This window comes from Equus caballus, chromosome 20 (genome assembly GCF_041296265.1).
Source record: "Equus caballus isolate H_3958 breed thoroughbred chromosome 20, TB-T2T, whole genome shotgun sequence".
Lineage (NCBI taxonomy): Eukaryota > Metazoa > Chordata > Mammalia > Perissodactyla > Equidae > Equus > Equus caballus.
In genome coordinates, this window is record NC_091703.1 from 67163373 (window position 1) to 67190307 (window position 26935).

Genomic DNA, 26935 nt, shown 5'->3' on the forward strand with positions numbered 1-26935 from the left:
CTTGCTTTATTGTGATGCTCACTTTATTGGGGTGGTCTGGACCTGAACTCACAGCATCTCTGTGGCATGCCTCTAACAGCCGTTTTGAACTACCCAGAGGATATGGCTTCAGTCTGCAAATGCTTGCATACTGACTTGTGAGGAATTATTGGGAAAGCCTCCTTTCCCATTTCAGTCTTCTTCCAATTAGCCCTTAGTTGAGGATTTAGCCCCTGAAGTGCGAGGCAGGGAGAGCCACCAACTGACCCCCACCTGGAGTAGCTTTTCTCCTGCCACCCTCTGCCTCCAACCCTGACACTCTGCGAAAATTGAATTTCAAGTTCACTTAAGTTCGGCCAACATGTCAGGGTGGTAGCTCCACTTACCTGTCAACATTCCCATTGTCATTAGTTTTTGGCCTCTGAGTGAGGCTGGACCATCGTGAATCTTCTTCCACAAAGCCAGAAAGAGAGCACCCACCGAATGCTTCCTTGTTCCTTCAGTTAGTGTGTGTGCGTGCTGTTCATTAAAAAGAGTAATTAGAATGCCTATGTCCCAGGATATCATTAAGATCCTTGTGTTTGTCTGACTAACGTTTTTGATCACCTACCGTTTTCCATTTGTGTTGTTCTGTTTCAGCTGCATCTGGATCCACAGAGCCCCTCCCTGGAGCATGACTGCTGCGCAGAGACGGGGACCCCACACAGCACCGTGGAGTCATTTTTCCTTCTCCTGGAAAGGAAATGAAACAAAACTCAGTTTCTTATGACCTTTCCCAGAAAACAGAGAATACGCAATGTCATCAAATTCTCTCTTAAGTCTTTTTTTTTTTTGTTTGCTTATCTTTGAAATTACATTTGCTTGCAATTTAGGTTTCTATAAAATAACAGAGACAGACAAGCACCTCAGTGTCCCAAATGAGGTAAGAATCTGTGTTTGGACGTCACTCTGAGCCCACAATTTCTGCTCTGGGAAAGTGACAAGGGAATCTGAACACCCGCCATTTGGGGCTGGTGGCTCATTCTGCTGTGGAGACAAAGTCCATGAGGACTTACAATAAAAAATAAAGAAAATAAAAAGAACATAGAGTAGGAGGGAGGGACTAAGCCCTCTTGGATTCAAATACGTGAATGTTGCCATATATTTGCTTTAGTTTTGGAGCAACTGAAAACATATTCATCTGTACAGCTGAGTGATGTTGGATTTTCCAGTTAATCATGTTCCTTTACAACAAAAAAATGTTAAATACATAGATACACATTCCAACATGTTGTGATGCTTATTTTCTCCTAAAGTACTTTTCATATTTTCCTGTAACAAAATTAGAGGCATGTGAACAGTAACTTAACACGTACAGAGCACCCACCAGGGTGAGGGGCTTGGCATACATTATGTAACTTAATTCCTCTCCTGGAATCCTTATCTCTCATTGTGAAAATGAGGAAATTGAGGGACAAAGAGACTAAAGAAGGGATCGAAGTTTACTCATGTGTTAGATAGAGATACTGTGATTTAAATTAATCCAGGTAAAATCTGATTTTTCAAGTATAATTCATAACAGAAAACAATCTAGCATAAATTTAATGATATTTATTTAAACCAAACATTGGAACATCATTTAAGGAGTGTTAAGGAAATAGGAGTACCTTCTTAATTCATATCTGAGGGGCAGTTTTATGTTTCTTAAAGGAACGACTTTCTTTACCTGGACAAGGAAGTTTAAGGAGCTTAGATCAGCAAAGGTAGAAATAAAGCTAATATTTTAGATGCTCTTTGTGCCTGTGTGTCTATAACCAAAGTGAATATGCATATGTGTATACGTAGAAAACAAATACTGCCTGTAGAAAACATGTCTTTGATTAAGAAAAGAGATCTTCAAAACAAGTTTTTCCATAAAAAATAGGTAAATTTATTCATAGATAATATGACAGTAAGACACTGTATGAAGTTGCTTTATTCCTTTTGATATTTTCCCATTCTAATAGATTTCCTTCTCACCCAAAGACCACTGTTATGCAGGAAAATTACTAGCCACTATAATACATTCCTACGTTATTAACTGACATAAAAAAATATTGTCAGTTTGTAATAGCTCTTCTAAGGTTATGATTACCACAAGGAATACGTGGTTTTTATTAAATTCCTCAAAAAAAGATGTAGCAACCCACAATGGAAATACTTGCATTAAGATGACACTCAGACCAAATGTCCAGCTTGAATCTCAGAAAATCTCTCCAGTGAAGTGGCAAACTGGCAGCTGCAAACCATGGTGATTTCAGTCTGCTGACTGGCATTTCTTCACCATCCCAACCTAAAGAGCCCACACAAATTTATGTGGAATTAGACAGAACTTGAGGAAACTGACGGTGTCCTTTCTATATTCTATATTCTATACCATCAAGAAGGACTGTCTCAAACAGCCCTCAGGACTCGGAAGCAGCTGGCCATCCACTTCTTCCCTGACTCTCCTGTTGCCCCTGTCATCTCTGACTGTGGGAGAGGCAGGAAGATGTGTCACTTTTTAGGGATAAATAGTAAGTACTGTTATTGCTTTAACCTTCTAGAATATTACTGAGACAGATGTGCTTACCTGTTGACTTTCTCTGGTACATGCACATTGGAAGATTCTATTTTAAATGGGAAAATATTTTTTCCTGTGAATATCTAGGAGCATTTCCCCAGGCAAATAGTAAAAACTAAAATTCTAAACATAGAAACAAATGGTATATAGACCAACATAAATTACCAGGTGACAGCAAGCAACTCTTACCTAAACACCTTCAGAGGCTGGCCTGGAGTGTAAGGCAGGGTTCCTTGAGCTGAGCACGTTTGACATTGCGGGCAGAATAACTCTGTTGTGGAGGCCGTCCTGTGTGCTGCAGGACATTTGGAGGCATCCCTGGCTTCTAGCCCCTGGACACCAGTCGCAGTGTCTCCCACACCCTCCACCTCCTTGCACTGAGCCAACCCAATTGCCTCCAGACATCACAGATGCCCTGTCAGGGCACATGCACTGCTGTGCACAGAATTGAGACGGACGAATGCATGATTAAAAACATATTGGATGGTCTCAGGTTATCAAGCTTTAGATAATCTTTCTATCATTCTATGTTATGTATATACATCTGCTCTGCAAAGGTTTTAAAGCTTTCGAAAAGTTACAATAAGCCGCATGCTGCATTAAAGGCATAGTATCTGTTCTGGAGTTTTGATACATGGCAGGCACTCAGTCAACAACTGTTGAGTGAACTGATGAATGAAGGAATTCTCATAAAAGAACAAGATAGAGTTCTTGTCTACACTCAAGTACAATTAGCCATGACCCAGTTAACAACTATAGGACTGAACTCTGAGAGGCCCACCCGGGGGCCTGGGGAGGGCTAGGGAGGATGGCCCAGCTTCGGCTCTGGGTGAGACATGGTCTGCCAGACAGTAATTGTTCATTAAGTCTCACGGTAGGCCTTGCACCAGGAGGCTCTCCAGCGCACGTCACACAGTGCCCTGCAGGAATGGCCAGTCAAGAGGACCCCTGAGGTTGAGTGAGCGGGCAGCTAGGTAGCTGGCAGTGTGGAAGTCGTTGAACCAATCATGGAACTCCAGTCACCATTTTCAGACCCAGCGTCAAGAGTTTAACTCCTGGAGGTGACTGATAAGAATGAAGCTGAGATTTTCCCATGCCAGGGTGTTGGTCAACAGTGAAAGTGATGAGGATTTTAGGCTGGTTACTTTTAAAACTGCAGATGAGAAGGGGGCTCTGAAGAGTGGAATTTGCTTGCCCTTTGATGAGAGACATTTGCATTTGTGAAGCTAGTCTCCATCTGTGGGGGTGTCTCCCTCTGCACCAGGAGGAAGGCGGGATGGCCTTATCTCTGGAAACTCTCAATGGGGAAGGCAGGGAGTTAAGTTGTTTACTGTCTGGCAACCTCATGTAACTGACCCCCCTCCAACATCCTCCTTTGTCTTTAGCTGAAGAGAATATTTAAGCTGTGGCTTCTGCCATTTACTTAACCCGGTTTGATTCTTATCTAAAAGTTATAGGACCACCCAATAACCAGAACCTACCGGCACTGATATCATTTTAACAACTTTTTTACGTATTCTTTCCTTTGCCCTGTAAAGCAATAACTCACATACCTATGCCTTAAATGTAGCCCCACCCTCAACTCATTTTTGCAGCAGTAGCTCTGACTGCCCAAGGGTCCTGTCCCCATGCTATTCCACACTATTCTCTAAATAAAAGAGCACTACTGCCAGACCTGGAGAGTCCAAGAAATCTTTCTTTCGACTCCTCTGCTCACCGAACCTGCATCAAAAGGAATTTAAGTCCAGAAATGACTGTGACCCAGGCACCTGAGTTGAAGCCCTGGTGGGCCCATGACCTTCCCTTGCGTTGCATGAGTAGATGACCCTGGTTGTCTGTACATGTTGCTGGGCAATACTCTGAAGCACTGGATTGTGATTTTATCAATACATATTTATATGTTTATACACACACACACACACACACATCATACTCTTGGACCTAAAATATCCAAGCTGTGAAACATTAATTTGGAGCAGAAATGTCATTATTCTGAGTAAGTGTGCTCCTGCGGCACACCACATGAAGAAAGCAACGGGAGTTCAAGAACTCAGAGAGGTGCTTCTCACAGGAGGAGCTGTCACAGAGATCCAGAATCCCAGTTCTGCCCATTGAAGGCTTTATGGAGCCCACAGACCTCCCTGTCCCACGACCCCTGACATAAGACTCATCAGGAGGCAGGTTACCCCACCACCCCAAAGCAGAGCGTTCCTGTGAAACCTTTCATAAGCCCAAATAGCAGAAAGCGAAGGAGCACTTACCATTAATTGATGTGGGAAACGTTCCTGAGCTTCCCCAGACCCAGACCGCCAGCCATCACAGTACAGGCTAGGAACCAGATGCTCAGATATCTGGGGGATGGTGAAGCTGGGGGATGGTGGGGGAGGGAGTGCGCGGTGCTGGGGGCCGCCGCCCTGGAACACCCACTGCAAACAAATGCGCAGGCTGTTTCCAATTGCCTCATAAAACCAAAAATCCTCTTCTGATTTTTCTGGGTTAGTGAGAACAGGTACTAAGGCAGATCCCTCAGAGAAGCGACTTGTCCTAAAGTGAGCTTTCGGGTAGGCAGGCCGGAAACCTGCACTCCTAGCTGCAGCCGGGAAGTTTCTGCTCCTCCAAATGTTCCCACGTGTCCAGAACCCAGAACGAGGCATCCTGAAGACAGCCCCTGAGAACCCTCAGACAACCCTTCCTTACGATGCAGCCCGGGACTCACAGTCTGGGATCCACAGCTGCTGGGTCACGAATTGTCTGAGTGTCTGTGACCCTAGACACACTGTGCAAAATTATAGGGGTGCTTTTCAGGCTTTTTCTAAGATTGACACCAAATTCTCAGACCTCTGTGATCCATAGAACCTTCAGAATCACAAATTCACAGATATTTTAGTGGTGAGTTCAGACCGATCGCCAGACATCTGGAGTATCACACACATCTGGATATCACACACATCTGGAGTATCACACACATCTGGATATCACACACATCTGGAGTATCACCAGACATCGGGAGTATCACACACATCTGGAGTATCACACACATCTTGGAGTGAGAGAACGCAGTGTCCATCACCATCTGAATATTGCTGTCAGAAGTATCGTAATATCTAAAGCTGTACACATTTTGGTTTACTTTGCCTAATTATACCTACAAACTTTGATGAAGTATCATAAAATAATGAAGGAATGCAAAGCCTGGTATATTATCAGATATGGTTGCTTTCATTTGCTTTTAAACTTCACAAATAGTTCACCTGAAAGTTATCCTCTGCAAAACTTGGAGATTTGCTTCTGGGTTATCTCAAGGTTTACCCATAAAAAGCATAGTCTTTTGCAAGTTCATATTTCTAAAATTTTTATGTTTCCGCTAAATTTAAGTTAAATGTTAAAAATTTCAGAAGCTAATCTTTCAGAAAATTGATCAGCTACTATTTTCAAGCTGCAGGCTGAGTCACAAATGGCAGCTGTGGTAAATCTCGATAGGCACGAACATCAGTGGCATCCATGGGCACTGACTGTGGGCTGGGCCCTGCCAAGGCCTTCACGTGAGCGATTTCATTTAATCCTCACAAAGTCCGATAATAAGGATATTATTATGCCCACTTTAAACGTGAAACAAATGAAGACAGAGAAATTCAGTGACTCACCAGGAACCAGGATCCCACAGCTCAGATTTTCCTGAGTCCAAATCACCATACCCTGACCAGTTTAGAACTAATTTATTGGTAATTATTGCTCCACTTTCAATACTCATCGCCCAACACTGGGTCTTGTGGCCACCAGTTTTTTACTCATTTTTAATCTTTCCATTCACATCAGGAAATATCTTTTTCCTGAAAACAATTTTCAACTTTGTCCCTCTTTTTCTCAAAAGGCGTCAGTCTTACATACAAAATAACAAGCAAAAACAAAACCATAAACTTTGAAAATACACTAATACCTTATATTATATCTTGTCAACATTTTAGACAACAGACCAAAGAAGAAACCAAAATGCAAAACTTCTTGGTTGCAACCCCACTTTCCCTCTGTCTTCAGAACACATGCCTCTCCCACAAAACGCCTCCTTTCACTGTCACGGTTCCCACACGAGGTCCAAGGTCTCTGTTGCATTCTGATCCTTCCCACAACCTGAGCGGCCCCCGTGGAGACCTCGGCAGCAGGACCCCGCCTGTCACGGCCCCTCCTCTGGCCTCAGGCCCCAGTCTCAGCATTTTCTGGCCGTGCCCCACAAAGGCAGGAGGTGTTGCCCTAAGTAGCCCAAACAAGCAGCACTACTCTTTAAGGTGTTGGTTTTCAAAAATAATGTTACCAGCCTTTCTGTTGATATAACTTTGTTTGGAAGCATCGTATAAGAGAGAAAAAGACACCTCTGGTTACACTCCAGGACGTCCCCACCCTGTGACTTGGGACCGGTCCCCGGAAGCTCTAGACAGCACCCTCCAAAACTGGAATGTTTGACAGATGTCGGCTTTTGTCATGAAAATACAACACAGCTTTTCCTGGCTGATCTGGTCCTTCCTCAGCCTTTCCCAATAAATAAAATCAAACAAAAATGTGTCATTTACCCAACACTCATCTTCCTTGTAGGTAAAACTAAACATGAAAATGCGTTTTGTTAAAGTGGAACTTTTTTTGAAATGTTAGAAATAAGAAATGACAGTTTTTATTAAAAATGTTCTGAAACTACTGAGTAAAATCAATGGAAGTTATCCAAGTTGTCTCAGACCTCACAAATGACAGTGAAACACTGTCAGCTGAAACTGCAGCTCAGGTCACCCAGTCCCTGCTCAGACTCGCCTTAGGGCCTGTGGGAGCACCTGTGGGAGGACCTGTGGGAGCATCTGTGGGAGCACCTGTGGGAGGACCTGTGGGAAGGGCTGTGGGGGGGCTGTGGGGGCACCTGTGGGAGGACCTGTGGGAAGGGCTGTGGAGGGGCTGTGGGGGCACCTGTGGGAGCACCTGTGGGAAGGGCTGTGGGAGGACCTGTGGGAGGGGCTGTGGCGGCACCTATGGGAGCACCTGTGGGAAGGGCTGTGAGATGGGCTGTGGGAGGGGCTGTGGGAGGGCCTGTGGGAGGACCTGTGGGAGCACCTGTGGGAAGACCTGTGGGAAGGGCTGTGGGGGGGCTGTGGGAGGGGCTGTGGGGGCACCTGTGGGAGGGGCTGTGGGAGGACCTGTGGGAAGGGTTGTGGGAGGGGCTGTGGGGGCACCTATGGGAGCACCTGTGGGAAGGGCTGTGAGATGGGCTGTGGGAGGGGCTGTGGGAGGGCCTGTGGGAGGACCTGTGGGAGCACCTGTGGGAAGACCTGTGGGAAGGGCTGTGGGGGGGCTGTGGGAGGGGCTGTGGGGGCACCTGTGGGAGGGGCTGTGGGAGGACCTGTGGGAAGGGTTGTGGGAGGGGCTGTGGGGGCACCTATGGGAGCACCTGTGGGAAGGGTTGTGGGAGGAGCTGTGGGGGCACCTATGGGAGCACCTGTGGGATGGGCTGTGGGAGGGCCTGTGGGAGGACCTGTGGGAGGGCCTGTGGGAGGGGCTGTGGGAGAGGCTGTGGGAGGGCCTGTGGGAGGGGCTGTGGGAGGACCTGTGGGAGAGGCTGTGGGAGGGCCTGTGGGAGGACCTGTGGGAGCACCCGTGGGAGGACCTGTGTCTTCTTAGAACCTTCCTTAATTCAGATGTCTACAACCCCTTAGAATCACTATCTCCACTCCCTCATCTTCTCTTCTTTCCTGCCCACTCTGACCCGATTTCTATTTCCACAATTCTGCAAGAAAACAAAAATCAGAGGCAACAACTGCTTCCTCAAATGACCTCCTTGTTGCCAAATCCAAAATTCTCATCTCATGCGCTCTCTCTCCAGCATTCCCACTGAAGCTCTTTCCGGCAGTGACTCTCAGTGCTTACCCAGCTCACTCTTTTCATCTCCCTCCCTCTCCTTGCTTCCACACCTGAAGGCTCCTGACTATCGGGGTGGATCCACAGGCCTCTTCCTTTTTAAGCCAATCTACCTATTTTCCCAGGTAATCTGATCTCCGCTATCACTTTCATCTGATATATACATATAATGTATGTATCTAGGCTGTTGATTCTCAAATTTAGAATCCTAGCTCCTTCTTGAGCTGCAGATCCACATATACAACTGGACATGTCATTGGACTGTCTCAACACGCATGCCAAACTTAACACAAAATTGAACTCCATGCCTGCCCCTTCCCCAATGGCCTTCCCAGATGTTTCTCCCAGTTCAGTGAATGGCAGCACCACCCACCAGACAATGGTGCCTGAGAGCTGCAGGCTGGGTCGACATCCGTCCGCAGATTGGCAGCTGTCACTAACCTCCAACACAGACACTTCATCTTTGAACTCCCAGCTTGAAACAGTGTGAACCATGCATTGGTGCTCAATCCACACTGTTTGTTCATTAAACTGAACTAATGTCATGTGTTTTTCTGAAAGTGGAAATAGCAACACGTGGAGTTTCTCGCTTAGCATTCCTCAGCAGCTCCCGATGTCAGTCAGGACAGAATCTGCAGTTCCGGGTGACACTCTCAGCCGTGGAGTCCCTGCTTTCTTCTCCACCCACCTCCTCATCATCACACCTTCAAAAGCACCCTGGGCTCCAGTGGAATCCAACTACTTATCAGTCCCAAGGGGTGATCAGCTCTCAAAATTCACATTTTCTCCAATGTTTCCTCTTCGAATACCCGGCTCTCACATCTTCACCAAAGGCCAGTTACTTCTCAGGACTTGGCTCAGCCATTGCATTCTTCAGGAAACCCTCTGCAGTTCCCACAACGTCCTGGACAAAACCCCTGTGAACTCCTCACACAGTGTAATCACATGTCCATTTATCCCCCCACCAGGCCAGGCACTTGGCCGGCCTCAGGACCGTCCTTCATCCCGCAGCACTCCAGCGAGCACAGCACCCACGACTGACGAGTGCTTGCTGGAGACATGACTGGTTTTTGGGAGATTCATGAAAGATGCTTTCTCAACTCCACTTTGAATAGGTTATGGTAAAACGTCAGCACCACTAGGGGGCACAGAATTGTAACAGAATTTTCCAGGACACTAGCTCAAAGGAGATGTTTCTCTTCTGTATCAATCTCTTCACACAGTTTCTAAACACATGGGTCTTAAAAAGATCAAATAACTGTATTCAAATTACTCCCAGAAAGAAGTGTTTTAGTTGCCTGAAAGAAAGACAGTTGAGCTGCCATACTAACGTGTCAGAGAAAGTAAAACTAGGAATAGCCAAATACAGCAAACAGGGTTTTATGAATAAAACCGAAGATAGTGTGAGAAAAAAGATCAAAATGTGAAGACAATTTCAAGAAGCTGATACTACAAGATTTGGGACCGTGTTAAAATTTTCCACACAAGAAAGCATCCATACAGAGACACCCAACCAGTATCGACACAGGGAGAGCAAACGGCATTTTCCTTGCATCACCTGTATCAAAGGCGCAGCACAGAAAAAGCTAATTACAAGCTTCGTCTCCCAGTGAACTCTGCCTTCTGAGGGGGTCGGGGGAATGAGGACCCGCGGAGGCCCGGGGTGAACGCCCCTTCACGTGCTCTTGTCCCCAGGCCGCTGCGTGGAAGGGACCCCGCCGGGGAGGCGAGGCTGCTCCCCGCCCCTGCCACTAGCCGCTGTGCACGCGCTCTCTAACCCCAGGTCACCCTGGAAGGAGGGTCCCAAAGGTCCCTCCCAGCCTAAGCGGCTGCTGTCGCCGGATCTGACTTCTGGGAAGCTTCCTCAGCACCACGGGTTCCCGAATATCACCGCCGCGCCCCAGGGAAGCGCCCCTGCGAAGTTAAGAGCTGGTCTCCTCCCAGGAAACTTTCTGCCTGCGCCCGGGGGCGGCACGGAGGTGAAAGTGACCCCACCGTCGCCGAGGCCGTCAAAGTCCGCAGGCGAGAAAACCGCTCGGTTAAGAGGAAATGGTGTTCGTTTTCCCTCCTGCAGAAAAGCCAAGGTTTTCGAATTTAAAGCGTGCACGCGAGTCATTTTCAGTCTCGAGATCTTTCACCCCGAAAGTCCCGGCTCCGAAACTCCGCAGGGACCTGAGAACGCCAGGCGCGCCGCCCCCACCCCCGGGCCCGCGCGCTGGGTCGCAGCGCAGGCTCCGGAGCATCTGCCTGACCGCGGGCGCGGACCCGCGCGCTCGCACCTGCGCCGGCGAGAGGGTCTCGGGATCCAGACGGACTGGGGCGCGGTGGTCGGCGCACCGGCAGCGGGAGCATGAGCGGCTCCAAGTCTTGCCCGTTTCAAGGGGCTCGGGGAAAGGAAGGAGGGAGGCGGGGCCCTGCCGGCGGCCGGGAGCCGGCCAGAGGGCTTCACGCCAATAACAGCGATGACAAGGGAAAGTAACAGTAAAGCCTTTAGGTGGAGCCACTGCCAGAGGCAGAAAGTCGCCGCCGGGCGCGAGGGCAGGAGGGAGGTGGGAGCGCGTCCATCCCGGGGGCGGAGACTCTTGCCTGGGGGTGCCTCGGCTTTGGGCTTCTGGAAGGAAGAGGCGCAGGGAGCGACTACATCGGCACCGTCTGCTCTGGCGCATGGTGGAACCTTGCTCTTCCTGCGGTTGAACTTGGCTATCGCTGTCTTTCACTTTCGGGGTGTGGGGGTCCACTCTGTCGGGAGAAGTCCCCAAGCCTGGCTTCCTTCCCGTCCCCAGCGCCGCCTGTGAGGTCCTGCTGCTACGCGGGGAGCTGCAGGCCCGAGGCCGCCGCGTGTCAGAGCTGGGGGACCCGCCGGTGCCGACTCGAGACACGTCTCTCCCTGCGGAAGTCACAGCAGGCGGGGACCCGAGGAGCCAGCGTCCCGGCCCTCCACCCTTTAGGACTTTTCTCCCAGACACTGGGGCCGCCGCCGCCACTGCCGAGTCTTCGCCGTTTTATGACTTTCTGGGACTTAAATGGAAATTTCTTGACGGAGGGAAACCGGCTCATTCTCGCGCGCTTCGCGCCGCGGTCAGGCGAGCCCCCGGCACTCGTTAAGCGCAGAGGACCCGCTTCGGGGTCTTGGCGGCACCCTCACAGTCCCCCCGGGCGCGGAAGGATGTCCAGGTCCTCATGGGCTCGCCGTCTGACGCGCGGATGGAAAGTCGCAGCCCGCAGGCGGGAGTGAGCCGCGCGGAGGTGCCGGGTCCCCGCCTCGCCGCCACGGCAGCCGGGTCCCGCGGGTCCGCGCCCTCCAGAGCCGAGGACTCGCCGCCACGCGGACCGCGCGCCCGCCGGGGCAGCTGTACCTGAAGGGCCTGGCCGGGCAGGGCCGTCCGCTCCCACCCCTCGCGGAAGGAGGGCAGGACGGGGCGCGGCGGCGTAGGGCGGAGAGAGCAGCGACCTGCATCTCCAGTTTCTCCCCAGGGCAAGAGGCGGACTTAAGCTTCCGGAGCTCGAAAGCCCCAGGGAGAACCGAACCAAACTCCAGCCTCGGAGCCCGGTCTCCTCCAGGGAGGGGGGCGCACGCAGTCTGGGAGTGGGGAGCGGAGCGAGGGAAGAAGGGGGAGCCTGGGGCTGGGTGTGCGCGCGTGGGAGCGCGCCTCCGAGCGCCCCGCACTCCCCCGCGCCAGCCCCGGGGCGCTTCGGAAGGAGCGAGCGGGAGCCGCGGGAATAAGAGGGAGCAAGAGAAGCCCTCGCCGAGCGCCCCAGACAGGTCCTGATTTCGAATTCGGAGCTGAAGGCTACCAGAAACTGGGACTCCTTTGCCTCTGGCGCACCCCCTCGCCCGGCGGTTAGCTGGCTGCACGCGCCCCGCCCGTCCCGGAGGTCGTGGGCCGGCGGGCGCCCCGTCGGCCGCGGCTTCCTGCTCGCACCCCGCCGGCGCGCATGAGGCCGCTGCCCCCGCCGCAGGCACCGGCGCGCCCCTCGCGGTGCCGGTGGTGATGCCATGCCCCGCCGCCACGCGGGAGGGGACGAGGGCGGCGCCGCCGGGCTCTGGGCGCAGAGCGGCGCGGCAGCGGCGGCGCGCGGGGGGCGCCCAGGCGGCGGCATGAAGGATGTGGAGTCGGGCCGGGGCGGGGTGCTGCTGAGCTCGGCGGCCGCCGGCGGCGACGGGCTGCTGCTGCTGGGCACCCGCGCGGCCGCGCTAGGCGGCGGCGGCCGGAGGGAGAGCCGGCGGGGCAAGCAGGGCGCCCGGATGAGCCTGCTGGGGAAGCCGCTCTCCTACACCAGCGGCCAGAGCTGCCGGCGCAACGTCAAGTACCGGCGGGTGCAGAACTACCTGTACAACGTGCTGGAGAGACCCCGCGGCTGGGCGTTCATCTACCACGCGTTCGTGTGAGTACCCGCGTCCCCGCGCGACCGCTCCGGGACCCGTGTGCCTGGCGCCCTGGCTCGGCGCGCGCGCACACACAGACACCACACGCGCAGACACAGACACGCACACACACCACACGAGCATACACAGACACGCACACACGCGCGCACACACACCCCACATGCGCGCGCGCACGTGGCGGCTGTATTTCTCGGCACGTGTTTGTGGTCTGCCCCCTGGAGCCCTCCACCTCGCTCAGCCCCACCTCTCCCACCGCAGGCTGCACCTTCTCCCGAGCGCACCCGGGGGGCTGCTCGGCAGCCATAGGCACCAAAGGGAGAGCCGGGCAGACGCGGACTCAGGCTGCGCGGATAATTGGGAGTGATTAGGTCCCGAGAGACGTCAGCCTTGACCGAGGAGGGCGCCCGGGAGCTGGGAAAGGCAGAGGGAGGCGTGCGCGTGTGTGGAGCTAATGAGCGTGTGTCGGAGCGGGCAGGAGGTGATGGCGGGGAGGGCGCGTGGAGAGGGAGACGGAGGGCCTGCTCCTCAGCCCTGGAGGCGGAGCTGGGGAGGCCGCTACCGATTTGGTGGGGAGAGCCCGGAAGCACGCCTCTCCGCCACCTCAGCCGCCACTAACGGAAAATCTGTCAGCGCGCGTAGCCTTCCTGCTCGGAGGTGGCCCGGGTCTGGGAGAGGCGCGCGGCCGGCGAGGTGGCACGGGGCCCGGGCGCACGGACGCGCCGGCCGGCGGTGGGGCAGGGGCGTCTGCGCGGAGTCAGGCTGCGCCGTCCCGCAGAGGTGCTCAACGAGGAAACGAGTGTTTATTTTTCTTTGAGGCTTTTAAAACCTTCCAGTGGCTTTAAGGTTTGCCACTTTCCCCCACCGTGTCCATTCATTCAGTCTCCTGGGAGTTACCTTTATCTGGGCATTTTCAGATGCGTGACATCCGGTGTAATTCTTTTCCTTTTTTCCTTCTTTTTCTCCTCTCCTTTGAGTTTTTTGTTTTTGTTTTTGTTTGCTTCTTTATGGTAAAATGAAACATAAAGACATCAGCGTTAGGAGACCCTGGAGAGCGTTGCCGGCGCTCACTGACAGGTTCCTTGTTTCCTAGTAAAATAGGTTTTGAACACGTGGACTGAGTTTCTCTTAGAAATGAGGCATGTCATCCAAACCTAGTTCCCACCTGCCTTGGAGGATTGGCGTCAACACCAGAAACATTTTTTGAAATAACATGGAAGAAGGGGCTGGTTTTGTAAATAGGTGAACCTGGAATCTGACCAGTGGGAGTCAGGAAGTTGGTGGCGTCTCTAATCTGTGGGGCTCTGGTGTCTGGAAAATTTTACAGTCCCAGATTGTTGTGAACATGAGAATTAGGTAGAATATTCCAGTCAACTTTCCCTCTTACAGTGTACACAAAGAGAACGTTGTGTGGCATCATTATTACATGAGAAGGTATAATTTTATTATTCACTTAGGTAAGATTCACATTGATTTGGATGTGGCTACTGTAATAAATGATAGACTTAGAGAAACACTACTAATACTTTTCATGTTCATCACCCCCCTGAGTTGATATATAATTAATCCTATTACCTAATTAGCTTGATAAATTATTTTGACCTGTCAGATCTACTAACACATTTGGGGATAATGATTTGTGCTCAGTTTGGCAGCAAAATCCATGCTGTATGGAAAATGGTTTTTTTCCTCGAGTTTGCTCAGAATGTTCATAGCTTTGAATGTACAATGTGCTGCCCTTTCCCACCTTTAGCTTTTGGTAAGTTGCACGCTGTACATTCAGAGGGGGTTGGGGACCACCACAGTTGGCTCTCAGCTTTGTGTTTCTGAGTGTTGCCCTGCAACGTGAAGAGGACTTCCCATAAGGCAACATTTTATTTTCAATATGTTGGTGTTTAACAGGTTTTTATGGCCTTACAGAATTTTTAAATTTTGACAAATGATTTTTCAAGAGGTTCAATTTTGGATAATTCTCTACTCATCAGGGTTTATCCATCTATCAGTGTCTTTAGTGGTAAGATAAGAAGTGAATTATGTGCTTGCCAATATGATGTGCTGATGGGAAGTTTCCGTTGTAAGTTTCTGGAGTCTGGAACCATAGTGCTGAGCCTTTAGATAGGGGGCTAGATCCACATTAGCATGAAGAGGGTTGGCGGTGTCCCCTTCGGGGAGGGTTCTGGACCATGGCACTCACCCTGAGGGACAGGCCATCCTTGGCAATTGCTGCTTATGAGTTGAAATGAGCTTTAGAATAGCCGGACTTCACACATTAAATTAATAAAGGAAATTCACTTTGATCTATAAGTCTAACAAGACCGTTAATAATAAAGGAAATTATAAGAAAACAATTTCTAAAGCGGTATAGCTAACTATTTCCCTGCCAGCCTGGGAATCCCCAAATCTCACTTTAATAACAGTTTTTGTAGCACATTAAGGTTCTTGCCAAGAACAAGTGCACTGTGATTAATGAGGTACTTCAGGAATGGATTTACATGCCTGACCCGTGTTTTCATTGCCAAGAGCAAGAAAAGAATAGTGTGTTTAAAGTTATGTTTCAGGTAAAGAAAAATTTCCATCAAATATGCAAAATCATTATTATAGTGGTATTCTGATGGTCTAAAGTGTGGTTTCAAGTGTGTGTATCCTAGCCTACTGATGAGCTGGGTGGTAAGAACAGGAGATGCCATACCTCAGGTGCTTTCTTCCGGTCTTTACAGCTAGTGGAGACCAGGACAGTCCCTTCCCTTCCTGTCCTTTAGGGTTTACCCAACAGCTGTGCCTCGTTCCTCTCTTAAGCTGTTCTTCAGTTTAAGAGATGAGCTATTCTCTTAACAGGAGATGGCATATTTCTTTGAATGTTGTTTGTCCGTGTTCAATTCCTCCTCTCTTTAGGAAAAGTTTAGAAGAATGGTGATTGTAGAGGAATGCGTGATGGGCTCTGCGTGTAGGTTTGCGTTGATGTAGTGGCTGTGGCTTTGAGAGACCGCACAGGAAACAGTGTGGTGGATACGTGTGTCTCCTCTCTTGTCCTGTGTCTCTCTGACTGGTGTAATGCCATGGAATGGAATTTATAGTTATTTTAAACTAGAAGAAATCGTCCAGTCACCCAAGCTAGGGACCTGCATGTCATCCTCGACATCTTCATTTTTTTCTCAGTTGCTCCCTCTGGCCGTCCAAATCATCATTAAATTCTGCGTGTCCACTTTATAAGTACTTTTTGGGTCTGTTCTTCCCTTTGCCGCGGCCACTCCCCATGTCTTCCATGGGATCATTCACAGGACCCTCCTGCTTAGTCATCAGCTCCTGTTCTCAACCTTCAGCTCGGCGCTCTGACACCATGGGGTTCTCCTAAAATGCAAATGTATCAGATCATCCCCTTGCCTGTAGTCTTTCCATGACACTTCAGCATCTACTCATACATTCACTCATTTGTCCATCTGCAGACATTTGAGTGTCCGCTTGTGCTAATTCACAAATTAATACGGCAAAGGCCCCCACTCTCAGGCAGGGAAAAGATGCCAGCATGGCTGACCAGGTGTGGAACAGCGCTGTTCTAGAGGTGAAGTACAGAGTGGCTTGGGCAGAGAGGAGGTGGGGTTAGGGCAGAAAGGTCAGCACAGGCTGCAAAGGGGAGGTGAGGCATGAGCTGAGTTTGACAAATGAGTAATTAATTTTCGCATAGAAAAGGAAGGAGGAATGAGCCATCTTGACAGAGAAAACGGCTTAGGCAGAGGTAGGAAATGTCAAGTCAATGCAGTCATTCTAAGTGCTGTGAAGTATGTGCAGGATGAGGAGAGATGGCCTCCAGTGCCGGCCGTGGAAGCTGTTCATTATCCTGGAGGTAGCAGTGGTCACTGAATGGCCATGATCAGAGGAACGATGTAATCAGATATGAATTTTGGGAAGATGTCTGTTATCAGTTTGGTAAATGGATTGGAGGGTACAAAATGGAACAGTGTGGCCTGTAAGGAGATGCTGGCAGTTGCCCAATTTTTCCATTCATTCTTGTATTCTTTTATCCATAAATTCATTCTAGAAATGTCTGTGGACTGTCTACCATGTGACATGGACTGTTCTAGAAAGGTGAGAGATGATCACCTAAGGAACTTAGGCAGCAACTTGGGGATAAGAAGGAGGAGTTTAATTACAGAGCGCGATGTAGGCAGAATTAGCAGATTGTTCTCACCTGTCTGACGTGTGGTGTGAGAAGGATGATCCTGGCTTGGGTGAACTGGGAATGGAAGTACCACTCCCTAATATGTGGGACAAAGGTGAGGGGTCCATGTTGGGGGCAATATGAGTTCAGATTTTGGCTTGTTGAGTTTCAGATGTTTGTAAGACATTTAGGTGGAAATCCTAAGTGGTAAAAACACAATAGTGAACCAGACACACTCAGTCTCTTTCTGTTGAGTCTTGGATTAGCAACCAGAACCATTTCTGGCATGTAGAGAGCACTTGATGAAATGTTTTTGGATGGATGAATGCATTTAGAAATCTAGAGCTTAATCTAGATACCTAGATGAGATATTTAGATCTGGAAGCCTCCTGCAGTTTCATGGTAGTTAGAGCAATGAACAGCATGAGTGAGCCAGCCCGGAGCTGCAGAGTGAGATGAAGACAGATGGAGGACAGAGTCTGGGGAACACCAACATCCATCAGTGGATGGAAGAGTGAGAGCCCACAGAAAAACCCTGGGGAACATGACAGGGCAACCGAAAGGCCAAGGAAAACGCTAGGAGACCTTATTTTCAGGAACCAGGTTGTGGTGAGCAGTTCCACTGCTGCAGAAAGCACTAGAAAAGGTGTGTAAGATTTCACTGAATTGGTCATGAAGGAGGTCACTGATGGCCTTTGCTCCAGCACCTTCAGTGGAGTGATGAGGGTCATCAGTGTGATGTCAGTGGATGGGGGAGGGTTAAGAGTTGGGAAGATGGAGACAGAAGTGTGAGTTAACCCCCCTTGGAACAGCTCACAAGACCATGGCATGATGTTCTCCCATCTTCTTACTTGACCCCAGCCTTACTGAGCTGCTCCGTTCTGTGGCCTTTGCCGGCATTGTTCTCTTGGGCTCCTCCCACTCCTTGCACTCTTGCTGTCCAACTCCTACCGTTTCTTCAAACCACGGATCAAGGATTGCTTCCTCTTGGGCACATCTCCCCCTGCAAGAATAATTTAGTGCCCTTTGTCTCAGGTTCTGTGGGACTTGGGAATGTCACTGTAATGATGCTTGCCCCACTATGCTGTCATTGTGAGATACTTGATCTGTCTCTCCCACAAGAGGGTGAGCTTCCCTCACAGAAAATTTCCTCCCTATCTATGAATTGCAAGCATCCAAAGTGCCTGGTATCCAGCAGACCCTCAATAAATGCTTGCTTAATGATTAAGTGAGTAATTTTCCTTGGAAGCCTTCCATAGAGGAGTTTCAGAGTGAACCAAAGCTGAAGGAACTCCCAAGTCTGACTGATTTCTTAGAAGTAAGATAGTGATGATTCATTTAGAGGAGAAAGGCATGAGGCTAGAAGTAGGAGATGATTGCTTTGTTTCCAACTTTCCCACCCACTAGCTTTGTGACTTGGAATGAGTCATTTCACCCTTTTGGGCATCTGAATTGTTATCTGTGAAATGGGCACAACAGGGCCTGTGATGCAGCCAAGATGGTGGAGATACTGTGGATAGTCTAAAATATTATCTTAAAGAGAAGGAGTACTTGTGATAAGTGATCTGACCGTCTTATCATTTCCCTTCCCCATCTCTGAGCTGCAGGGCCGCCTCCTAACCTCTGGGGAGGTCCCTGTGCCACATGGTAGCCAACGTGGTCCTTCCAAGACTTAAACAGAGCATCGCTCCTCTGCTGGAGCAGGAGTCTGTGTATTGCCTGTCTCTACCCACTTCCGCAAAGGCGGGGGCTCCTGTCTTGTTCTCTGCTGTATCATCAGCGCCCAGAACAGTATCTGCCACACGGAAGGTGCTCCATGCATACAGACTGATTCACTGACTGATACCCCGGATCTGCAAATTACCTACTGGTTCCTGGTGAAAGATGGAATTGTGCTCTCTTGACCATGCCTTGTGTCAGGACTCAATTAGACCCAATGAATGACTTTAGTATTTACACATATATTCTATTTTGAATTAAGTCTACATCTGTAGAAATTGATGTTTGCATGTTATTTTTGCTCCTGTGTTCCTTAAAAATTACTGATTTCCCTTAGATGGAGAGAGGCCTTGTTCAAGTTATACCGCTTCATACCATGCTAACATAGTAACATAAAGTGTTCTGTATCCCCTTCAAATGAAACTGTTTTCAGAAATTTAAACATACTTCAGCATGCGAGAATCATATTATGATTAGAAATGTTGAAAAGTATTAAAATATTAGTCTTGGGAATATTATGGCCTAAAAGAAATGAAACACAAGAAAAGAATATTTCAAAATGGAATTAAGTCTTGATATAAGAAACACTATCAACAAGGAGGGTAGTCAGCAGCCTAGTAATAATTGCTTGCAAAGAAGTGGTGCCAGTTTTAATTTTTAATTGCAAATGGCTATTTTGGCAGACGAAAATGCCAGCAGAGCATGTTTTATCCCAGCCCAGTGGTGTGAAACTACTTGAAGCCACAGCTCATAGATATGTTTAATGCTTGGTGGATGTTTCCACTTTAATTTTCTTTTTCTTCAACCATTTACAACAACGCTATTTGAAGTTTGATTTGGTTGCAACCTGGGAGACAGAATGGCCAAACAATTGCATTTTTTCATAATTATGGAAATTCTTTGATGGGTCTCAGAGTTTTATGTGATCTTTTTATCCTTTGTTATCTGTTTGTCTGAAGAATGTGTTTCCTAAATGTTATTGAAGTCATCTATTTCTAAACTTGAAAATGCTTTGAACTTTTTCCATTTTATTCATATATATGTGCACACGTATATTCCATACAAACACTGGCTCCTTTAGCAGAAAACTTAGTGCAAATATTTACATTTTCCTTATTTTTGCTTCTCTAAAAGTAAATAAGACCTTTGAATAAAATGAAATTTAAAAATAAAAAGAATCTCGGGCCAGCTCTGGCGGCCTTGTGGTTAAGTGTAGCGTGCTCTGCTTTGGCGGCCTGGATTTGGTTCCCAGGTGCAGACCTACACCGCTCGTGTGGCGATAGTGCCAAGCTGTGGCAGCAGCTCATGTACAAAAAAAGAGAAAAGAGGAGGATTAGTAGCGGATGTTAGCTCAGGGTGAATTTTCCTCAGCAAAAAAAAAAAGAAATAAAATGAAAAGAATCTTAAAGTTACTCTTGATAACATGCAGGTTATATCGTAATGTGGGAGATATTTAAGTTTGGGTGTACACAAAAAGAAACACATTCAACAAACTCAGTCTTGGAGTTTGCTGCTTCTGTTTATAATGCCTGTAAAGCGATCTGGAATCTCTTTCCTTCCTCACTCAGTGGCAGGATGATCTTTTATAGTTATCTTGTTATAATTTCTCTTTTCTTCTTTTTAGTAGTTAATTCGCTTTAATATTTATCTAGCAGCCATTATGTGTACCAGTTACTGTTCTAGACTGTGCTGGAGGTCCAAGAAAGGGAACGAGGTGGACCTTGACCTCAAGCAAATTTCACTGGGGAATGTGATTAGATTTGGATTCAGGGATCCACTTTACTGACTTGACGGCTATGAGCAAGTTGCTTCCAGTACTATCTACCATCTGTAAAATAGGCATAATAATATTACATCAAGATATTACAATATTTTACAAATATATATATGTAATCACTCTTAGCATGGTGACTGTTATTGAAACTGGATAGAAAGATAGAGATTAAAAAAAAGAGAGAGAGAATGTGGTGGAGGGCTGTATCGCTGTGTTGAAGTCCAGGATTTTGTCCTGTAGGTGACAGGCAGGCTCTGAGGTGGGTGGGGTTTAGGCAGGTAACAGTGTCGTTGAATTTCCGTTTTAGGTTGATCCCTCTGCCAGCTCTGTGAATGATGGCTTGAAGGGGACAAGCTGGAGTAGGAGGTCTGTTCTGAAACTGTTGTTCCAGCTTCGGCAAGAGATAATTAGATCTTGGTCTGGGGCAATGGTAGGAGAGATGGAGAAAAAATAGGACAATGGAGTTGAAACGTATAGTGAAGGACTGAATGTAGAAGATGAAAAAGAGGGACACATTTGTTATTTCCAGATTCCTGGTTTGGGTCGTTGGGTCGACAGTGGAGCCATTAACTGAGATCAGGAATACAGGTGGAATAACAGGTGGAGGGAAGTGTTGGGGGTGATAAATGAGGTTAGCTTTGGAGATGCTGAGCTTTCATTGGCTGCGGGACTTCCAACTGTGTGTCAAGATTTAAAAGACATGAAAGTACAGACAGGAGTTACAACCACAAGGAGAGCATGTAAAGAGAGGGGGCAATAGCTCAAGGATGGGAACCTGGGGATTGCCAACATGTGCGGGGTAAGCAGCGGAAAAGGAGAAGGAAGTGGACTAGACACTGAGATAAAAGGAAGCACCAGAAAAAAGAAACCAAGTGGTCATGGGACCAAGGATATCGAGAGAGTTTCAGTGATGAAACTGTGAACTGTAGTTTCATGCAGTGTCAACTCTGAAGTGTAGACAGTGGTTTAGTAAGATGAGGACCTAGGGGTGACCACTGGATCTGGCAGCGTGGAGGTCTTCAGTGATTTTGTACCCTCACCAATGTTCACCTTCAGTGAAGGGGCGAGGGCAGAGGCCAGCACGCTGTTGCCTGAGAAACGAATCAGAAGTGAAGAGAGGAAACCACGGATTAAGCCATATATTCAGTTAGTGTTGCAAGAATACAAAAAGAGAGATTGGACAGTAGCCAAGGGGAAATGCAAGACTAAGGGGGAGAGCAAGAGGTATGAATTAAGGGAAAGAAGATTGCTTATCCCCAATAGTAGTCGTTTTAATTATTGATTATATGCTGGACATTGTTCTACATGCTGTACACACCTTAACTCTCTTAATCGCCAGAATAGCCCAAGGAGTCTCTATTAGTGTTATTATCTTCCTTTAACAGACCAACACCGAGGGGAGAACTTCACTAACTTGCCCAAGGTCGGCCACTGAGTTAGTGGCACGACAGGGCTTTGAACCAGGGCAGGCCAGCTGAGAGCCATGCTCTGGGCCACCGTGTCTTGACTGTGGATGGCACCTGTGGGCCCAGGCGCCCCTATCAGATGGGCTGCCTTTGGGTCTTATATAGCTCTTAGCAATATAGCGTGTGCACAATAAATATTTGCTGAAAAAATAGATGGTAGTTAAAATCCCGTATCGCCCAGTATCAGAGAATTATGTAGGACTTAGTTGTTCCAGGGTTGTTTGCTTCTCCATCTTCCCATGCTAACAGCTCATGTTCGCATTTCTCCATGAAGTTCTGATGGCTCTGGCTTCTTGCCTCACCTTTATTTACCTCTCATGGCTTTTACCATCTGGACCCTGTATTTTAGCCCTCATGACGTTCTTGCGTTATCTTCTAACTAGATCCTTTATCTAATTCTTCACAAATCCTTTGTGTCTAAAGAAACCAAAGTACCTCCTTTTTGTATCTCCTATGGCATCAAGCCCGGGTTTTCACTCTTTATCTTTAATCAAAATTCAAGTAGTTTATTGCTACCAGTGGGACTATTCGAATGTTATAACTTTTTTTTTCAAACAGGAATTTCCTTTGGTTTAAATTGTGGAGCAACTTGTACTGAGGACCCAAATGGTAGTAACAACTTCTTAATAGCATTTCTTATGAACATTAAATTCCTAATTCCTTGGTACTTCTTTGCAGAATACCTAAGATTCATTAAAAAATAGCAGCAATTGCTTCATTTAAGTTTCATAATGGCTGAACATAGAACCATTTGCTCCAAACTGATTTTACAAGATTTTCTTTCTTTAAACTAATAAACAAGCTCTTGTTTTCTTCACACTAGTGTGAATACATTCCCTTTTCCCTCCATGCTCCCCCCCCCCCCCACCCCACACACACATGCATTTTTCCTGGACATTTCCTTTTTTCCCTTTCCCTTTTGTCTATCATTCCCCCCCCCCCCCCCCCCCAGTTAAATTACTCCTAGTTCTTTCTTCCTCTCTGTGCATCTGTCTTTCTGGAACTGTGTTTCTCCTCATTTCTTCTTACCAGGCTGTGTAATTTGATTTCTCTTCCTCTTAAAGCTGTCTGCTCTTAATCAAGAGACGCATTGACTCTGCAATTGCTTACAAGCTCCGAGTGTGCACCGCCTGAGTGGACCAGCTGCCTCATTCACACGGCACGCTGCAGGAATTTACAGAGGCCTCTGGGAAAACAGGGCACAGGGGTAGGAAACCCTACTTTCTTGGAGCTTTATTTAGGCTTAGGTTTCTTAGAAAATAGGGAGTGAAGCCTTAAATTTCACTGAGGTTTTCTAATGTCTATCTATTATTTCTGAAATCTGGGAATACTCAGATTTTCAATGAATAATTTTTAAAAGATCACACTTTCCATTTTGGAAGTCGACTCCTGTATATAGTTGAGAAATTAATTGGAAATTATTCTTATTCCAGATGTAAATTTTATAGAAAAAGTCACGTTAAAGAAGTCTAAATACGTTTGTAACATACAGTTAAATAGCAGTTAAATTGAAAATATTTATCACAGTTGTTAAGTTTCCTTAGTCAGTGAGCCAAGAAATAGCTCTATGCTTTGGCAACAGAGAGCTGCATTTTCCTATGTAATTTGGAGGCTACAGCGTGGACTCAAAATGCAAGTTGTCGTAGGAGCACGCATGAGACGGAAAACCTCCTGCGTGTTGTCCTGGCTGGGAGTTTCTCCAGAGTGCAGGCCTTGTGAAAGCCACTCCACAGCCTCTGGGGAGCAGGACCAAGCTCAGGGCTCCCGTTCCCTAAACCGTCGTCTCTCACCTGGGTGACCTGGGGCTGCGTGGAATTGAGGGTATGGACTCTTTGCTCCTTGTTTTGAGTCATTGGATATGTTTCTCATTTGTAAAGTTAGTCATGATTCTTTCATGTTTGTTCCATAACCCGACCTCATGCTCTGTGTATGGCTGTGAGTTGGAACCACAGAACCTGGACAGAAATAAACACAGCCTCTTCTCAAGCAGTTTTTATCCAGAAGGATGTTGGTTTACTATTTACTGAGCAACAACAGCCATCTCTCTGAGCCGATTTGGGATCAGAGCAGAAGTGGGTTCTTCCCGGGTGGCGTTTAGCTGTTGCTCCTTTGGCGGGATGTACGAAGTGGACTCCAGGGTCCTCACACAGGCAGCTCTGATCACCCGTCCTGTGGCCTCGTGGACACCTGTGGCAGAGGTTCAGCGGCCTGTGCATGGCGTTCCCACCAGAGACTAAACGTGGGAATCCCACTGATCACAGTAATTCCCAAAGAGTAGTAATTACACTAGTTCAACTAAATGTTCTAGTTAATAAAGCATTCTGAGTATGTTTAATTTGCTCCAAAGTATTTTTAAAAATAGGAAAGAAACCAATGCTCCTTCATAATACTTTATATGAGGATGTTATTTCTCCCCAAAATGTCTGAAGAACAATAAAGTAAACTAAAAGTTTGGAGTGTTTTTTTTGATCAAATGAAATGCCTGTTTATTTCCAATATACACTTTAAGTTTCTAATATTGTTAACTTTTTTATTCTAGTTCATGGAAGGAAAATGTTATACCCAGCCTTCCACTGGGCCTAGAATTAATTAACTAATTCATTCATTCTTTCATTAATTCAATATTTGAGTGCCGACCGCATGCCATGTCCTGGGAACGTGTTGGAAATACTCCTGCTCACTTGATTGACATTCTCCAGGCGTGTGGAAAATGGCTCTTCAACTGGAGCGTGGCCCTTCAGAGTTCAGGCATAAGGTCAGTAAGTGTAAGAATGTGTGTCCATGGCCATCCCGAAGGTGCTCTTGATCCATCTCCTTAAGCCACAGCCTAACCCTCAGATGTATTTCTGACCTAGATAGGCAGTCAGGTTAAGGAATTACAAGGTGAGATTAAATTTGTTTTAAATTTGTGATAGCAGATGATAAAATCCTATAGTTCTGTTTTGTTCCATCAAATGGAAAAGGCGGAGAAATTGGATGGCGGAACAGTGACTTTGAGGGAACCCATTTATAACCTTCGAGATAGGATCCTGAACCCAAGGGCTATCTGCTCTTCCCCACGCAGGCCTCGACAACTAGAAGAAATGACAGTCACTTTGTTTACGGGAAACATGGTACCAAGCTTGAACATTCAAATTGGCATCCAAGTTTTTCCCTAGAAGAAAGCCAGATAAAGTCCTTCACATTCAGATCCACCAAGGGATGAACACGATGAGCCCACAGGAGCCAGCTACCCCAGCCACACTGTCTCACTTCAGTCTTGCTCTGCCATGGCCCTGTGGACCTCCCACAGGCAGGACAGCAGACACACAAGGAGAGGGAAAGGGGGCCAGTCCTCAAACTTGTGCCCATCGTGTTGACTTTGACATTCAGGCCACCAGATTGGACTGCCCATCTTCAGGGCCTATTGCTCCCTCATCTCGGTGGATGGGGATGGACGTCACTCCCCTGAAGGGAAGACGGCCCTTAGCAGAGAGATTCCCTTACACGGTCCTGGAGCTTTGCTTCCATTGCCGGACTTGGTGAGCTCCTTAGCCAATTACTGTTCCCAAACCAGTCGGGTCATGCTTCCCAGAGCTGTTTTCCAGACTCGTGGGTAAGGAGTTTTATTCCAGGCTTCAGGGCAGGAAGTGGATAATAAAAATAAGTTTATGGATGGCACTAGGTGAGGTAGCCTAGACAACCGTCAAAAGAACAGTCAGGAACTGTCACCTTGTGCTGGAGAAAACAGAATATTCCTCTAGTTCAGGGGTAAATGCCATCATTCACAATTGTAATCAATGAAAGGTCACAGTTTTTTCTTCCAAAAAAGGTTAAAGACAATTACCTGAATTTTTTTGTTTGGTTTCCTGTTGGTCCAGAGTCCCTTTCCACATTGCAATCTTAATAGATTTCCAAAGCACAGGATGATAATTTAAAGACCTATTCATAATGAATCTATTATGTGTTTTTTTATGCTTGCTCCAAGAGCCACATGTGAAGCTGGTGGTGACTCCAGAATACGTGTGTGGGTGTGATACAGCTTCACAGCATCAGGGCAAGTCAAGGGCCTGGCCAGGGGCCTGAGCTCTGCGGACACCAAGGCAGGGAGAAGGGGGTTGAAATCAGAGGGACAGCCGGAGTTCTCAGTCCTGGGTTAGTGTTTGACAAAAGCGATGAAAGAGTCAGAGTTTTCAAGGTTTCAGGCAAATGTGACTATGACCAAGCAGAAGTTGCTTAATTCTGTTTTAGGGAGAGGCAGGATGCACAAGTGAACATGTGACCTGTTTGGTTTTTGGGAGAGAAAGAGGGTTATTAGTTATCAATGTAGTGGTAATGGATAAAGAAATAATAAAGGAGCTGGGGAAATAATGTAAGGAGAGAGGGTTAGGGGATACTGGCATTTGGGTAGAAAAGAAGAGAAGCAGGGGTTTGTGAAAGACAGGAGAGAAACATTAGGGCAATACAGCAACCATAGGAAGAGCAGTCTCAAAGAAGGATTGTATGGGGGAGAGAACCCTAAAGAAGAGAAATGAAGACCAATGTAAAAAGAGGAGCGGTATTGAAAGCCGGGATAAAGGAGGAGAGGCCAGAGCCTGGAAGAAGATGCCGCGACAGGGGAGTGGAGCATGTGTGCCTTGTACCAGGGGGACTTCCAGTACCACAGGGAAAAAGTCAAGTCCTGGAGAAAGGATAACCCCAAATTACGTAGTGTGCAGGCACAGCAATCAACATCTCCCTGGCGGCCAGCAGGGTGAGGCGTGTTCCTGTAGGTACAGCCGGATGGGAGTCTGGGAGAGAGGGTGGGATCCAGAGCCTCCCGTGGGAGCGGAGGCCCCTTGAGGGATCCTGCCGTCCCTGGAAGAGAGGCTGACGGGGCAGAGCATCTGCAGAGTCTGAGAGAAGCCAGTGCTCGAGGGGGAAGGAGGACACCTGTCAGGCTGCTAATCCATGGTTAAAGGGCGAAGCTGGAGGGAGGATGGCCGGTCAGGGAGCGACAGAATAC

The 26935-nt window shown here is 47.9% G+C and overlaps 2 protein-coding genes and 1 long non-coding RNA gene across 18 annotated transcripts in view; 1 reads left to right on the forward strand and 2 right to left on the reverse strand.

Annotated features, from left to right (window-relative positions):
- Window positions 1-12972, reverse strand: part of LOC102147926 (uncharacterized) — a 36763-nt gene extending 23791 nt beyond the window's left edge. For 2 of the 3 annotated variants that reach the window (XR_002802359.2, XR_002802358.2), the window contains exons 1-4: window positions 12783-12966; window positions 2163-2290; window positions 590-711; window positions 366-498 (exon numbers count right to left, since the gene is read on the reverse strand). This is a non-coding gene — a long non-coding RNA (uncharacterized lncRNA). Of the gene's footprint in view, window positions 1-365; window positions 499-589; window positions 712-2162; window positions 2291-12782 lie in introns of all 3 variants that reach the window. The other variant, XR_011429833.1, reaches the window with a different exon arrangement.
- LOC138919683 (uncharacterized) lies at window positions 9817-11509 on the reverse strand. Its single transcript, XM_070245787.1, has 3 exons — window positions 11404-11509; window positions 10732-11339; window positions 9817-10520 (listed from the first exon to the last, which is right to left on the reverse strand). Exons 1-3 carry the CDS (start codon window positions 11507-11509, stop codon window positions 10317-10319), a joined length of 918 nt encoding a protein of 305 aa, XP_070101888.1. The 3' UTR covers window positions 9817-10316.
- Window positions 12314-26935, forward strand: part of KCNQ5 (potassium voltage-gated channel subfamily Q member 5) — a 470944-nt gene continuing 456322 nt past the window's right edge. For all 14 annotated transcript variants that reach the window (XM_070244825.1, XM_070244827.1, XM_070244826.1 and 11 more), the window contains exon 1: window positions 12314-12838. In XM_070244825.1, coding sequence (XP_070100926.1) covers window positions 12450-12838 — 389 coding nt within the window. In that variant the 5' untranslated portion in view covers window positions 12314-12449. The remainder of the gene's footprint in view (window positions 12839-26935) is intronic.

What these genes read in the sequence shown, in the direction of transcription:
- LOC138919683 (XM_070245787.1), bottom strand. Translation starts at nt 11,509, where the DNA reads ATGAGCCGGTTTCCCTCCGTCAAGAAATTTCCATTTAAGTCCCAGAAA. An exon ending in CCCCAGTGTCTGGGAGAAAA is followed by an intron (nt 11,340 to 11,403) that starts GTCCTAAAGGGT and finishes TGACTTCCGCAG; the next exon opens with GGAGAGACGTGTCTCGAGTC. An exon ending in AGACCCTCTCGCCGGCGCAG is followed by an intron (nt 10,521 to 10,731) that starts GTGCGAGCGCGC and finishes GCTTTTCTGCAG; the next exon opens with GAGGGAAAACGAACACCATT.